The following is a 16642-nucleotide window of genomic DNA, read 5'->3' as shown; positions in this document are numbered from 1 at the left end:
CAAGGGGCAGCAGGATTGGGGGGCAGGGGGTTTGGGTGGGGGGCAAGGGGCATGAGCAGGGCATCCTGCCATGTGCCCCCTGCCCTTGTTTTTTCTGGCATGCTGGCACTCTGGCACCTTCCAAGGTAGGCATTGTTGGATCTTGGGCACTCCAGCCAAAAAGCACTGCCTACCCCTGGTCTAAGAACACAGGCAGATGAGGTTCTTTGGGTAGGTGTGATATCTTAGATTTCATAGACATTTGGGCTGGAAGGGACCTCGGAGAATCATCGAGTCCAGCCCCCTGCCCCAGGGGCAGGAAGTCAGCAGGGATCATAGGATCCCCCGCAAGATAAATATCCAAATATATCTTGAAGGCATTCAAAGTGGGTACTTGAACTGCCTCCAGCAGCAGTTTATTCCAAACCTTGGAGGCTCGGACAGTGAAGAAATTCTTCTTTATGTCCAGCCTGAATCGGTCACAGCGGAGTTTGTGACCGTTCAATCTGGTCATCCCCTGGCACGCTCTGGTGAACAGATGTTCCCCCAGATACTGGTGAGCACTCCTGATAAACTTATAGGTGGCCACCAGACCATCCCTGAACCTGCACCTTTCCAGGCTGAAGAGCCCCATCGCTCTCAGCCTCTCATCATAAGGTCTGTTTTCCTGACCTGATCATGCACGTGGCTCTCCTCTGCACTCTCCCAAGCTTCTCCACATCCTTTTTGAATTGTGGAGCCCAAAACTGGATGCAGTACTCCAGCTGCGGTCTCACCAAGGCCAAGTACAGTGGGAGAATGACATGCTGGGATTTGCTTGAGAAACTTCTATGGATGCAAGCCAGCTTTTTGCTCGCTTTACTAGCCATAGCATCACATTGAAGGCTTATGTTCATCTTGTGGTCAATCATGACCCCCAAAGTCGCTTTCATCTGTAGTGCTAACCAGCGTAGCACTGTTGAGCCTGTAAGCATGCTGCAGATTTTTCCTCCCAAGATGGAGAACCTGGCATTTTCCAGTGTTAGACACCATCAGGTTCTCGTCCGCCCATTTCATGAGCCTGTCAAGGTCTGCCTGGATCACCCTCCTGTCCTCAGGTGTGGATGCATTACCCCAGAGTTTGGTGTTGTCGGCAAATTTGGCCAGTCCGCTTCTGACTCCAATGTCCACATCATTAATGAAGATGTTAAATAGTATAGGCCTTAGGACAGAGCCTTGAGGGACCCCACTGGTCACAGTGCACCACGACGATTGACTTCCGTCAAACACCACCCTCTGGGTCCTACCTCTGAGCCAGTTCCCCAGCCAACGGATCGTGGTGAGGTCGAGGCCGCAGTTAGCCAGTTTTGCCAAGAGGTGATCATGGGATAACAGATCAAAGCCTTTTTTAAAGTCAAGGTATATGACATCAATCTCTTCTCCCTTGTTGAGGTGATAGGTCACCTGGTCATAAAAGGAAATGAGATTGGTCAGGCAAGGCCTACCCACAACAAACCCGTGCTGGCTATCCCTCAGGATGTTGCTGTCAGCCAGCCTGTTAAGGATGGCCTCTTTGATAATCTTTTCCAAGACCTTCCCTGGGATAGAGGTCAGGCTGATGGGCCTGTAGTTTGCCGGATCTGCTTCCCCCCTTTCTTAATGATAGGCACCACATTGGCCTTCTTCCAATCTTCAGGCACTTCACCAGAGCACTAGGAGTTCTCAAAGATCCCTGCCAGGGGCTGGGCTATGATGCTTGCCAGCTTCTTGAGTACCCTGGGGTGTAAGCTGTCAGGGCTGGCAGACTTGAAGGTATCCAGCCTCTCAAGGTGTTCCTTCACGAGGTCAGCATTGATGGAGGGCAAGGGATCTCCCTCACCTGGGCTTCCCTGTCCCACAGTGAGCAGGGGTGTCCCATGGGACTGGTGAAAAACCTGATGCAAAGTACCTATTTAGCAAGCTTGCTTTTTCCTGGGCATTGGTTGTCAGTTGTCCGATCTGGTTTAGCAGGGCTCCAATGTTGCCCTGGATTTTTCTCCCGCCCCCCATAAAAAAAGGCTTTTTATTGTCCTTGATATTTGTAGCTAGCTGGAGTTCAGTCGCAGCTTTCCTGGTTCTCTCCCTGCAGGTCCAGACCAGAGCAGAGTATTCCTCCTTCGTGGTGGATCCAGTCCTCCATCCTTTGTGAAATAGTTGGAAAAAAAGTTCTTGGCAAACTTTCGGGCACAAACCCCCTATGCTGAGCACAGAGAGCAGTCTCCCAAAGCCTGATGAAGGGTGTTTGTGCCCAAAAGATGGCAAAGAAATTTTTGCCCTGCAACTATGGAGTTGGTCTAATGAGAGAGATCAAATCTACCTTCTCTACAAACCTTCACATTTTTTCTTGCCGAGAAGCTCAACCACCTCATTAGAGTGGAGGACAAAAGGGTGAGCTCACGTTGTATACCTTTTGTCGCTGATATTACTCATATTTTTTAAAATGCGTCAGTAATTATCTACATATGTTACCTGCAGGCGCAGATTTCCAGGGAGGGCTGTGCCCCCATTTATAGTTTCTCAGGGGCTCTGTGACTGAAAGGTTGACAACCACGGAGTCCAACTCGCTCCTGCCTCCCTGCGCCGGCTGTGGGAATGCATCAGCCCCCGGCCCCTAGCCCCCCGCTCCGCCCCGGTCATTCCCGGTTATCCCGCCCTCCCCGTGAAGAGCACGAGAACTGGGACAGCCGACACCAGATGTACCGGGTCCGGATTAAAGAGGGCGGGGTCAGACAGGGCCGTCTGGCGCGCGGATTATATCGCCACGCCTCCCCCCCCCGTGGAGAGGGAGCGCGCGGACTCACACGCGGCCGCAGGACTGAGCGGGTTGCGGGCGAGGCCTGCCGTGCAGTTATGTAAGCGGCTGCATGGGCCCCGCCCACCCCCGCCACGTCCGCAGCGGAGGGGGAACACTGCGCACGCGTGCGAGCCTCCCTACATTCCATATGCATGGCACACACTCCTCCCCCTCTCAACCAACCACAAGTGCTCTCACACCGCGGCTCTGGCGCATGCGCACAGGCAGCAGCACCGCCGCCTTGAAGCCCCGTGCTGATCCGGGCTTCTGGCAGGGGGCGGGGCCGAGCCCTAGCGGCCCTTTCCGCATTCTCCTCCGCTCCCTCCTCTTTCCAGCCAGGGAGCTTTGCTTCGGGGGCGGGCCACGGCCTCGCTAGTTTGCCCGCGTCTCAGTGGCTCCTGGCGCTCCGCGCCACGCCGAGCCGTCCGCCCTCCTCTCTTGCCCTCCTCCTCTTTCCTCCCCCCCCCCCCCCCGGGTAGTAAACACACTCGAGAAACGTGATGGCCGGGGGTCACATGGGGCGGCGGCAGCCATTGGGGAGGCGGGGGCGGGGTTTGGCCACTGGCGCAGATCGGGCGTCCGGCTCACGGGTACAGGGCGAGGTGAGGAGCCCGGAGCCCGCCACCAACCGCCGCCTGCCCGTGACGGGCCGTTGTGCGGCTAAAGGAGGGCGCGGGTCTCTGCGCGCGCGACCCCCGCACGGGAGCCGTTGCGAGGGGATGTGGCCCCTGCCGCCCGCTGCCGGCGTGATGCGCGGCCCCGTCTGAGGGGACCCCCGCCCGGGCCCGCCATGGGGGTGAACGCAGTGCACTGGTTCCGCAAGGGCCTGCGGCTGCACGACAACCCGGCGCTGTGCGAGTGCATCCAGGGCGCCGACACCGTGCGCTGCGTCTACATCCTCGACCCCTGGTTCGCGGGGTCCTCCAACGTGGGCATCAACCGGTGGCGGTGAGTAAGGGCGGGGCGGGGAGAGGACACCCTGCCCCATGGCTGCTTCTCAGGCCCCGCGCGGCGCTTCCTGCCCGGCCTGCCGCTCCGGGGAGCGGCGATGACATCGCCCCGCTGCGCGCGCATGTGTGTGTGTGTGTGTGTGTGTGCATGTGAGTCACTGCAGAGCCCGCTGTGCCAAGAACTGGGGGGGATGGCAGCCCCCGGGCCGTGACAGCCGCCCACAGCACAGGAGCCCGCCAGTGCCCCTGCCTCGGACGGCGGCTGCTGATCCACCCACGTGGGGGGGGAGGGGAAATCCCGCCCGCCTGCCTGCCTGCCGCCGGCAGCTTGTGGGCTTTGAGATGTGCAGCTATCGCTGGTCAGGAGCGGGTCGGCGCCTGCTCGGGGTCTTCTCGGTGCCGGAGCCGCGATCGCCTTCCCGGCAGCGTGGGGTCGCGCATGGGCCGGGGCCACCGCAAGTCTGAACCAAGATATCTTTGCACGGACTGAGCACGTGGACGGGTCGGGTGCGATCCCGCAGCGGCCGGGTTTGGTATTGGCAGGGGGACTTGCAGCTCTGCACTTGCTGAGCCTAGCTAGGGGCAGAGCTCAGTGCCGTGGAGCAGCCTCTGGCTCAAGTGAAGGAGAGAGGCAGTACAAAGAGTTACATACATTTGTTCTGCATCTGTGTCTTAAACAAAGAAAAATAAGATTGAGAGCTACCTCTGCACTTCTATAGTTGACTCTAAAGGTTGGCTTGTTTTCTTTCCCTGTCTCTCTCCTAAGGAGGGGATCCTAATGATGCATTGGTGCTCATGCAACACTGTCCATATATTGGCTCCAAGCATGGGGTTGGTTGAATACTAAAAAATCTTAGCTTCTGCAGGATTAGACATGGGGTAATAATGTTATTGCACTTCACAAAAGACAGAAGTGGAGTGCATAGAGGTGAAGGGATCTACCCAAAATCAAATGTGTGACACAGCTGAAAGAGCTTGAGGCTTCTGGGTTTAGTGTCTTCAAGGATATCTTTCTCTTGTACATGGTTTGTTCTGTCCAAAGAGATCAGAATGTGTCACTAACAAGCTAACTTTTAAAAACATGTGTTTTTAAACTTCTGCTCCCTCTGGTCATGGCTGTAGTCTTGATGGTAGAAAAATAAACCTTTCCCATGATCCTTCATTTTAATGGGTAACGCACCACCAAAACTAACTATAAGACCTAAAACCAGTTGTTTTTGGACACTTCCCTTTAATCTAAGCAAGATTAGCTTCAGTCACTTTACAAGCATTTTTTGAGCAGGTGCTTCCTATCAAATTACAAATCTTACATCTTTATAAGCAGTTCGGTTCTTTGAATGAAATGCACGCGTTGCTGCTAGACTTTTAAAAGACAACGATACCTTGCGTTGTAATCATCCTGTCTGTTGGCCACTGGGGCAGATTTAGAAGCAGAGGGCAAGTCAGGCTTCACAGTGCTGCACATATCCTAAACTCTGAGGTAGTACAAACACTGTTAAGCCTTTGGATATATGTAATACCGAGAAAAGGCAGATTGTGGCATACTTTTGCTTGGCAAGGTTTAGTCTCTAGGAAGTCGGCACACACCAGAATCCAGTGACCCAGGACCAAGTGTTAACTTAGTGGACCTGGGTAAAGAAAGTGTAGGCTTTTTAATACCAACGCTAATGTCCTTTGGTTGTCTGACAGATGTTATAATAAACAGTTCTCAAGTTGTGTGTAATATTTACATGTACCTACCAAAATTAACCTTGATGAGGTAAAAAGGGGGGGGGGGCAGTTGATGCCTGTACTGAAGAGATCTAAAAGGGAGAATGTTGAAAAAGAGAAGCAACATTTCTTCTTTTTATTTTAAGGAAGCTTATCTACTCTACTAACCCTTCATCTTTCCAACAAGAGCAGGGACCTTTCAGAACTTGTTCTACATACAGAGCAGCACCTTCTTTGAAGCAGTTCGAACTTTAATGCTCATAATCCATGTGATATGCTTTGTAGTTCTGTACTATGGATTTTTTAAATTCCAGTTTCTTAAAGTGACAGCTATAGCCTCATATCAAGAAACTGCTTTTATTCATAACAGACTTTAGTTTATCACAATGAGTTCCATATATTTTATTTACTCAAATATAAGACACAGTTTTTTCCCCCAATCAGCATGGGGAAAAAAGCCACTAGAGAAACCTCACTTACAAGGAAACCTCATTGAACACATTGTCTATCATTAAACTGTTGCTCACAGCAGCACATGCTCAGTAAACCAGATGTAAAGTTGATTAAACACAGCCAGTGCTGAGTATGATTATAAAACACATGGCCCACTTTGGGTAAACACACTGATGGAATCTACCACAAGGATAGGTTAGTGCAACTTCTCCAAATAATACGTGTGGTAGCACCCATTGGGTACAGTCCCCCACGGTGCCTACTCTTTCAACTCATGGTGAGATACAGCATTGTATACATTTCAACTTCCACTTGACTCTCACAGCTGAGTTGTGCCTTTCTTTTCTATTTCCAATGATTCCTGTTTCTTCACCAGCCTTAAGTGTCTGGTAGACATTCCCAAACAGTTCTCCCAGAATCTGTGTTGCCCCCTCTCTCAGCCTGTCATACGTGATTAGTGTGGGCTCCCACTCCATCAGGTGGAGCTAGACCAGGTGCCGTGGGCCTCATCTGCATATACATTTTTGGAGACTCCCAAAAATTGAGCATGCACAAAATTTATAAAAATGGCCTTTCCAGTTTGTGTAGCTATCATTTATCAGCTGATATTGGAAACTAAGCAACCCAACTTTATGGACACTGGCTGACAGCCTGTTTCTCTATTTACGTTTATGTGGGCAAGGATATTGTATGGGTAAAAAACCCATCTCTAGAAATCTAAGAGCTGATGCACCTGCAATGGCTGAAATGTAATGCTTTCTTGTCAAATTTAGCTTTCTGCTGTGACTTTACAATGTAATTTTCCTTTAACGTGACTTTAGATTTGAGTTGAAGGAGGTTCTTAATTTGAGCAGAGCTGTGTAACCAAGTTTTCTTCTTGAAAATAACTAGACTGATGACTAGTTTATTTCTGTTGCCTTTGGTTAGAAAGCAATACATCAGGAATACCACTGGTGAACTTTTATCCATCTTTTTAGTTTGGCTAACACAATGGCATTAAGATTATTATAAGTTGTGTAAAATAAGAAATCTACTGTTACTAGTTTGATTTTAGTTTATTTTTTTAATCTGGAAAACTGTGTGTGTGTGTGTGTGTACACCCATGTACTTGATGAATGGGAGGAGCCCCTCTCTGTTATTTATGTAATGCTTAAGCAAATTAGTATTCTTATACATGTCATTGGGTACTATTTATATTTAACTGGTAAATTGGACTCACTGACCTCCTTTCTTCCAGAATTATGACTATTATTTAATAAATGTAAGGGCCTTTTGTTGGTCCATCTCCCGTTTTTGATAACTTGTCTCTCAAGTTGTCAGTTAGCTCCTAAAGTGTTATTGATTGTTTTGGGTATTAATGTTCAGTAAGATGATTGTTTTGGGTATTAATGTTCATCTTATTGAACATTAATACCTACCGGTTCTAGATAACATATTTTTAACTTTATCATAAATGTGGGCCAGCCTGGCAAAATTAATTAAATATGTTTAAGATGAGTAATGGGGCTGGAAGATGCAAAATGGACAGTTACTTAACATGTTCTTGAGGTCTGACTTGCCAACTGCCTTTAGCTCTCGGCACCAAGAATGTGGTGGTGTTTGTTTCTGGCAGTGACATGTTAGGAGAAATAGCAGCTTACCAGTCAGAGATTCTACTTGCTGATGAAGCTCTAATTAACCTTTCTTACCAACAAAAGATATGCATTTCACTTTGGAGAGGGACCATAATTTCAGAAGAAACCTAATGATTGATGTTGAGGAGTCCTGAATACCCCCTCACCCCTTTTTGCTGTGCTGGGTGTGTCACTACATTCCTCTTACCAGATACTGTGATCTCAGAAGCTGTTCAGTTTGAATTGCAATGATTATTGTTTGAGCAAGACAGATCATGAGGGATAGTTTCAAGAGAGTTGGGATGCATAGGCCAGTGATCTGATCGCACCCAATGCTAATAAGGCGACCCTAGGAAAGAACATAGCTCAATTTCCCTGCTCCCTGATGACTTGGATAAGAAATCCTCATCTCGGAGGAACGAGTGGGAATACAGAAATCTGAACCTGAACTGCATAAAACTCTGCCATGCAAAGGTGTGCAAGTGTGGAACTTGCCTCAAACCCTGAGGATGGATTCTGAGACCTTGCCATCCAGTAACGAGTATGTTTGTATATTCTCTGCTGTACATATCGGCTCTTGTTAATACTGCCTGGTTGATAATGCCCCAATAAACCAGTGTATAGTTTGGAGGAACTTGGTTTGGCTTCTTTTGTACTTCAGGTAAAATAAAAGCCCCCTCTCCCCCCCAATCCTGGGTGTAACAATGATAGGTATTTCCCCTCAAAATACATAGGGTTAGTTACAAGTTTTAACATATACGTTTTGTAGGGGAGGGGGGATAGGTTATGATTGGGTTAAGCATATTTTAATCTTTTTCATACAACTGTTCTTTTGAACATGTTTGCCTAATGGTTTTAGCAAAGAATACAGATTGGCAATTCATGCTAGATTTGATTTCAGAATGCTAGTACATGGTTTTTGTCTGTACTGTCTGATACTGAATGACATTGGGTAAAGGGTATACTGAGTACAGATTGGCATTTCATGACAGATTCGATTTCAGAACAGTGGGAAATGGTTTTACTCCATCCTATCTGATGCTGAATGACAGGGGGTATATTGATCCTGGAAATTACAAGGGGTATATTGATCCTGGCATGTGATTTTTCTCCTTAGTTTGCAGTTCAAAAACTTTTGGCTGTCTGCCCCGACTGTCTTTGCATATTGTGTTTTGTATCTCTGTTTCTTTCCCCAAGTATAACTAACTATAGGCTTGTTTGGGTTTTTTCCTTTTTCAAAGTCATTGCATTCCAGAATAATTTTTACAAACTGTATAAGTGAGAGTTTGTTTAGAAAAACTAAAGCATAAAATGTTAGTTGGGTTCTTAGATTTCTGTCTGAGGTGTTCTTTAAATTTTCCCTGCCATACTGTTTTTCTCACTGAGAACAACTTGTAATTTCAGTGGCTCTTACGAATAAATGATTTGAAGTGTAGAGCACTTGGTTTAACTTGGGAGCTTTAAAATATATTGCAGTGTATTTATTACCTAAGGACAGGGTTTAGATAGACACACATAAATAGGGACCTACCTAAATCATGGCAAGACAAAGGTTTTTCATGGCCTGCTTGCTGTGCATGTATCCAATTTCATGGGCATTTTGTGGTGGCACCACCCCTCAGTGATGATTGGTAGAGAGGCCCTGGTGGGGGAAGGAGGAGGAAGGATGAGGGGGCAGCCACCATCTTGATTGCTGGCTGCTTTTTTGCTGCCCCACCCCTTGGTGCTGATTTGACAGAGAGGCCTGGGGAAGCATGGGGGAAGAAGGATGAGGGGGCAGCTGCCATCTTGTCTGCTGCCTTTGTGCCGCCCTGCCAGCCAGCACCTTCCTTTCCCAACAGTGAGGGCTGTTGGCTTTCGCTGGGGAGCCAGCATTTTATTTCTATTAAGTTATTTTGTTGTTGTTGATTTTTGTGGATTCTGCGGACAATCCTGGATTTTGCAGTTTCTGGAAAATCCAAGAAACTACAAGTTAAGTAGGTCCCTATGTATTAAAAATAAGATCCTGTAGCGCACTAATGAAAAACAAATCATCAACTTTGGAGTCCTTTCTATTTTATTTCACTGAAAGGATTGTGCATCTTAAGATCAGCTGCTCTTCAGTGTTACCTTACATATGAAATCCTGGCACTTTCTGGGGATGAAAGTTTTGCTATTTGTATGAAATGTCTCCCCTGTCATCTTTGGTTATGGATGCATTAAAGCCTATTGGGTTTAGTATACTTACATGGTTTTCAGTGCTCCTGGGCGGCAGCAGCATGGGGTGGCAGGTGGCAGTGCTCCGTGCCCGCCCACCCGCACATACCTCCTACCACCTTTCTAAGCACCCCCAGGGGTATGCGTACCCCTGCTTTAAGACAGCATGAATATCAACTTTTTGCTATCTCCTAGTCTCCATTATAGTTGACTGAAATTGTTGTTTGCTTGAAGTATGGAGACTTGTATCCACATTCATCCAACGGTGAAAGGAAGTACATATGTTAAATCTTGCAGAAAGGAATTGAGTGACTGACTTGTTCCTGTGTGGCAGTTCTTATTGGACAGAAGAAATTTCTAGTTGGATTTTATAGTGTTTTCATATTGCCCACAAGATTGGTCTCTGAACTACATTTTTTTCCTTCCTAAAATAGGAAGATGATAGACTTGAAGGGGAGGAAATGCATGATCAGTGATGTTCGGGTTGAAACTTCTTTTCGTGCCTTCCATCTGTAACGTTGGCATATTGTGTGTTGAACGCTGAATGCAGTAAATACCATGGTGAAGTGGGCCTTGAAATATAAATCTTAATTTTTCTTCTTCTCTCTCTTTCTCCACAAAAAATATGAGAGAATTTCTTTCTCTTGCCCAGTTTTATTTTAACTAAGTATTTAGTAGTTTGCATTTTTTACTTGAGCAGAAAGTGACCTTGTCTGGAGTTTTCCCTGCTGCTGCTAAGAAAGGAAGGTTTATTTCTAGGATGATAAGCTAAAAACTGACAAGAATGGCCTATTTATTTATTTATACAATTAAATCTCCTGAAAAATATACATGAGGACTCAACTTGGAGGCTGCTTATTCTCAGTGGACCTGAAGCCAGCTTCATCATTCATGCAGTCCTGAATATCAGTGTATCTATAAAAATGTTTTCCTGTAATCAGCAATGTAGTTCATATATGGCAGTATCAGCAAATCACTGTTTTTGAGCCAGTTCTTTAAATCTCTGTCTAGGCACCATGTCCAAACATGATGTTGGTGACTGTGGTCCTCCACAGATCTCCTCTTCTCTTTGAGGCATACAGAATTTCCAGTGTTGGTACATGCATCCATTTAGATAGATTCATTTCTTTCAACAAAATTATTTTATAGTTAGCCTAAGAAAGGAAGTTACCTGTTTATGTATATACCCTTTTACTTTATATGGACATTGAGTTCATGAATGTATCTTAATACAAAGAACTTGGTAATGGCTCCCGATTAGTATCATATACATATTACACAGAAACTTATTAGATTAAATCAAACTTCCTGGCTCAGGACAATTTATCAGTAGAAAGTAATATTGCACTTGTCTGTGCCCTCAAACTGCCAGTTACTTGACCAAGTAGTGGTGTATATTTGTTATGAGAAGTTGGGTTGCCATGAGGATTATGCATTTTCTCCTGTTGTGGAACAATCTAAATCTGTGTTCTGCAATTAACTTCTTGGCTGTCAAAGTAAATTCCTTATTTGGGGAAGGTCTGAGTTATTTCTTCTACAGTTAAGTGGAATGGCAGAATTGGCATGCATTGGAATTGATCTGCTTTCACCGTTAATGTGCCTAAATGTAATTACTTCAGTGTTCTGTAAGTACAATGAAGAAACATGGAAGTTTTATTTTTAAAGGTTGTGTCATTTTTTGATACCTCCTCATAACAAAGTTTAACAGCAGTTGTCTTTGTAATAGGTAGGAAAGACCTGTATTCCTGCCACTCGGGTAAGAACTTCATGCTGTTTGGTTGTAATATATTTATCAATATACCATACATACCTACATACACGTGCAGCTTTGTTAAACTATGGGATTAACCTTAAGGAGGAGGAAACATTATGTACCGTAGGCCAGATCTAGTGGTTCCTTGTGTTCAGATTCCCATTGAACTGTGCACTAGCTTAACTGTGATGGAGGGAGGAAGTGACGGGGAGGACCATAAATTCAACTTATGTACTCTACATTTCTGCCCTATTGCTATTTAGCATATCAATACAATGCTACAAGTAGCATTCTCTCTTGCCTAAAAGTATTTTTCAGGTCACCCTTTAAGCAATTGTTTACACTGTTTTTGTGATGCCTCATACGGAGACAAAGGTTGGAGGGTAAAGAAAGTAGGTCAGCATTTCTCTAGTAATGTGTTGAAAATGTGAGAACTGAAACTGTCGCAGGAAAAGTCTACATTAATATCTAAAAATTCAGAATAGTTCTGAATCCAAAAGCATGTGAAATACTAGTGAATAATGCACAGGACCTTTGAATGTTAGTACAAATTGTGTTTTTTCTCTAGCATCCAGCCAGTTGGGGGGCAGGGGGGATACATATCTTTAAAACAAAAATTCAAACATTAGAACAGAAATAAATAGATGAAAAATCTATTTGATCATCTGTCACTCTAAATCATATTTCCAAATCCATGTTAAAACTTAAAATTTCAGAAATGCATTCAGAGACCAAACTACTGCTCTGTGATGGTTCAGAGTCCTTTTGGAAAATTCACAGAACCGATCTACAGCAGTAAGAGGGAAACATGTTGACATCAAGAACAGCAAAGACTTTTCAAGTTGCATGTTGTTAGAGTCTTGGGACATGAGCAGCAGCCTATCTGTTGATGGCAAGGGTTTGCTTGTTCAGGTGTCATTAAACCATATTACTTTCATAGCATGAGTTGTTTACATATAAGGCGCATTGCATTTATAAATCAAAGATTTACAGATATGAAAATGCTTATGGGATTTGTAGGAAAGACAGTAATGTGATGAAACCTAAGAACACTATAAAGTTGTTTGGGTTTATGCTGACTTAAGTCATGCCCAGTTTTTTTGCATTTTCCCCACCCACTATGTATACATCCTTTGAAAATGAAATGTGTGCATTCCTTAATTTTTATTTGTCTATTTGCAAAATAGCCAGGTGTTTAGTCTTTCAAAACTGAAGCTTGCACCTTAACTTGGAATGCAAAAGAAACACTATAAAGAATGAATGCGTCTCATTGTATATTCTTCAGTGAAAAAGGTGTGATATGCCATGTTACCTCTCTTCTTCTACAACCCTCACCACCCTCATGATTTGCATATGCAATAAAAATGAGTCCTCCCATATGTGGCCAAGTCTTAAAAGTGCTAAATTTACAAAGAGAATGTAATGTGAGTTGCTTGCACAACTTAATAACTCACTGTCACTAGTTCCCTGACACTTAAGGATAGTTGGGTTTCATCAGGTTTACACACCTTGGGTTCAGTCCAGTAAAAGATACGAGTATGACAACACCTATCTTTCAGGTGCCTGGCTCCCATGGTAGAATCTAAAGCCCTTATGAATGTGCCTAGCTTCATTGGAGAGTGCATACAGAGAATTTAGCACTACTGTGTAGTATTCAGAACTGAATACTGGCCAGCACTGCCAGGTGGTCAGGAGGGAGAGGTACTTAAAATTAGCATGCTTGGTGTGTAGCTGCCTAGAGCTAGCTATTGGGTAAGGTTGAGGGTAGGGGTATGTTTAAAATCCTGCCTTTTGGGTACATCAGGGTTTTCAGGTCATGACTCTGTCCGCTTAATATCCAGAATTGCAAAACCTTTCCTGAAAGTTGTCTTCTACATACTTTTTTTTTATTCCCCCAAATAATTGAGCAGGGCTCACTTTTATTTTTTTCCCCCCTCTTACAATACAGCTGGAGGTGATAGTTATTTCCCTTTTTATAAAATGTTAGTTGTTAAAGCACGAAGCACAGTCCCAAAAAGTGAAAAACCCAGGTCCAAGGCCTTCCTCTGCCTGAGGTGATCCAAACCGCATGTTCCATCTTCCAGGAGAGGTTTTTAAGCACCACTTGGTAAATATGGGTGTGTGAATGGGTAGTAGAAATAGTCCTGGCGTTTGGTTCCTAATGTTAGTGCTGTTTCAATATATGCCCAAAGACCATATCATGGAAAAATTAGAACCAGTCCTGAGAACAGGGATTGGTATTTGGTGTGCTCTCCTTGCAGGGGAGTGCCCTAACCAGCTTTTGTTCTCTTTCTTTCCCAACGAATCTTGAAATCTTTTCTGCATAGTGGCATAGCTTTACCAGAAGTGTTGGAGAAAATAAACTAATGCAGAATAGTGCATTGTTTTAGGTACTGTTCTAGGAGGAGAGAGAGGTGGATTTGAATCTCTGCAGCCAGAGGAGCATTTGAACTTGGTTTCCTACTACTGCTTATTTATAGGCATCTGATCCTATTGATGCGTCAGGTGTACTCTGACAGACTGTGCCCCATAGGAGCCATAGACAAAGGGATATCTAGTTTCTTGACTCCAGTCAAACTTAGGTGCGAGACAGGTATTAAGCTGCTTCACCAAGCTTGGGGCAGTTTTCGCCATGCATAGCAATGCGACAGGTGCCTGGACAACTTTCAGTAAATAAATAAATAAAAACCCACCATGAAGTCTAGGCATCTCCAGGGTTAGGTAGCAGCTGAGCAAGGTCATAGGCTTTGCTGTATCTGGCCTTTAGCTTTTTTAGAGACTTCATTAGGAAATGTCTTTCCCAGCTGACTACTCCCATGTGGTTTTGTATGTGGGCAGTTAAATGGAACTTCACAATATGGTATCCCTGTGTAGCACTTACTAGAATGCTCTGAAAAATTGAGTGTATTGTTGGCACATTAAGTGCAGTGAGAGCCCTTCGTTGCAATTTAGGAAAAGAAAAGACTGAAAGATGAATGAGATGCCAGAAATGGAAGAAACGTAGAACAGAAACTAGAGGATAGCTTAGGAAGGGAAAACATAGACAAATAGATGGATAATTTCATTAATGGAACATATTGATCTTTTATGCTTAACGCACTATCCAAAGCATTGCCTGGAAATCTGCTTGGGCACAATTTGTTCTGTACTGAGGGGTTATAGTATCACCTACATGCAATATGTGACACTATAAGGATCAGTAACTCTAAGGAATTTTGAAACTTTACTCATCTGAAGGGAATGCCTATGGATATATTTTTAAACTTTTAAAGGCGTTGTTTCTTAAAATATTGAATTAATTGAAGTGGTATATGGAGATTTCCTGTGCAGGAGTGCATAGGTTTTGGGCAATACCTTGATTAGGTATTTTACCCATAAAGAATGTAAGAGGAATGCTAAAGGTTAGTTTACTAAACTTTTCTCCTGCTTCATTCATCTTCCCTTGGAGAATATATACTTTTAAATATGCAAGTTGAGACGTAAGTTATTACTTGGTCTGTCTTTTTTTTTTTTATGTATATCACTGTTGCACAAGACCTTTTTTTAACTGTTCTTATAAAGAGCTCTCATGGGGTTAGTTGAGAATATCCAACCCAAAATTTAAAAAGGATAATCAGGCAAAAATAATTATCCATAGTACTTCCTTTCCCAGGCTGTCTCTACATATTCAAAGTTTTTCTGAGCATATTTTTGCAATGGATGACAGGCTTAATAGGATCTGGTATTGGGGCTTTCCTTGTTTTGTTTTGTTGGTTTTTGTTTTTAACAGATTTACTCCTTGCTGCTTACCAGTGTTCCACAGTCTCTCAAATCCAGGGAATGTCATCTTTGATAAGTGTTGGTATAAGTGATTTTTTTTTCTGTGTATTTCAAGAACAGTTTAAATGTCTTGCAGAAATCTAAGCATATGATCTCCTTCTTTATGCTTCCAAAACTAAGGAATTTTTTTCAAAGGTTTCATCTACTGATAAGGTATTTCTTTCACCAGATCTCAATGATTTTCAGTTTTTAAATGTGCCTCCTGAAATGTTTTGTGTGTGTGTGGCTAATTTTTTTTCCCTATAGACCAGGGGTGTCAAATTTGAATGAGCTGGCAGGCCATATTCTTTGCCAGTTGTCAGGGAGTGGGTCATCTGGCTCATGTGGCTTCTTGAAGGCTGTGAGACCCACCTCTGGATTTGGGTCATGGAACTGCAGTCTTGGTGCAGCTTAGCACTTGGGGAGTTAATGGGGTTTATGTTGCCACTACTCACCCTCCTTACTTTCTTGTTTTTGAGTGCTGCAGATTTTAGTTGCCATTGTCAACCAGAACCCTGAAATTTGGCAGCAGGTAAGGGGGAGGGTGGGCAGTGGTGGTAACTGCCTGGGTCCTGGCCTGGACTGATGCAAAGGCTCTAGGAGCTGTGGTGACAGGCACTGCAGGACAGATCCAGAGATGGATCAGGGAAGCATCTGGACCATATGCTCAACACACTTGCTAATATAAACTAATGGTTGCCACTTCCCAGGTGAGTGATTCTCATCCTTTTTAGATTCAAGGCACCCTTCTGAATTTGGTGGCACCCTGCTTGAGAACCATTGTTTTATTGACTCAGCTTATTTCAGGGTTCTCAACTGGGGTGATGGCACTGCAGTAAGGAGGGACAGTTCTGCACAGAGCCAGATAGGGATTGGCTGTGGCAGAAGTGCACACTTACGTCTACCTTAGGTTTAGCAGATAAATCTAAGGCAGGCAGGAGTTTGTCCTCCTGTTGCAGCCTTTTTTTGGTCAGATGCTGCATGTGGGGTGGTTCCACAGTGGTTGAGAACCACCGGTCCAGGTGGAGAATTATTGTTTCAGGTTACTGCATGTATATAGATCTTGAAGTAATTGATGTTTTATTGGGAAGAAAACTGCAATGAGGTTTACTTAGCCTTTTTTGTTGTTTGTAATCCTTTAAGGCTTCCCTCAATGGAAATCTTGATCCCTGATTTTATGGAGGCTATTCATTGCTGCTTCCATAATCTGTCAGAATGGTGACTGCGCAGAAGATCTACCTTCAAAGTTTCGATGCTGGTTCGGAGAATCAGCGATTCGGCCATAACAGAAATCTAAATATTTTTTCTACAAACCTCAAGGCCTGCATACCAGGCATAGCTCATGAACACTGCAGTGATGGGGGGGGGGGGGCGAAGG

General features: G+C 44.5%; 1 protein-coding gene across 2 annotated transcripts in view; it reads left to right on the top strand.

The window, feature by feature from the left end:
* The first annotated feature begins 3453 nt into the window (after positions 1-3453).
* The window catches only part of CRY1 (cryptochrome circadian clock 1), a 71632-nt gene continuing 58443 nt past the window's right edge, over positions 3454-16642 (top strand). Inside the window, exon 1 of one of the 2 annotated variants that reach the window (XM_019515329.1) lies at positions 3454-3739. In XM_019515329.1, coding sequence (XP_019370874.1) covers positions 3582-3739 — 158 coding nt within the window. In that variant the 5' untranslated portion in view covers positions 3454-3581. The remainder of the gene's footprint in view (positions 3740-16642) is intronic. The other variant, XM_019515328.1, reaches the window with a different exon arrangement.

The sequence above is a fragment of the Gavialis gangeticus genome, unplaced genomic scaffold (assembly GCF_001723915.1).
Source record: "Gavialis gangeticus isolate Ggan-Ray unplaced genomic scaffold, GavGan_comp1, whole genome shotgun sequence".
NCBI classification, from domain to species: domain Eukaryota; kingdom Metazoa; phylum Chordata; order Crocodylia; family Gavialidae; genus Gavialis; species Gavialis gangeticus.
The sequence above is the reverse complement of the archived record's forward strand: the minus strand, read 5'-3'. Positions and strand labels throughout refer to the sequence as shown.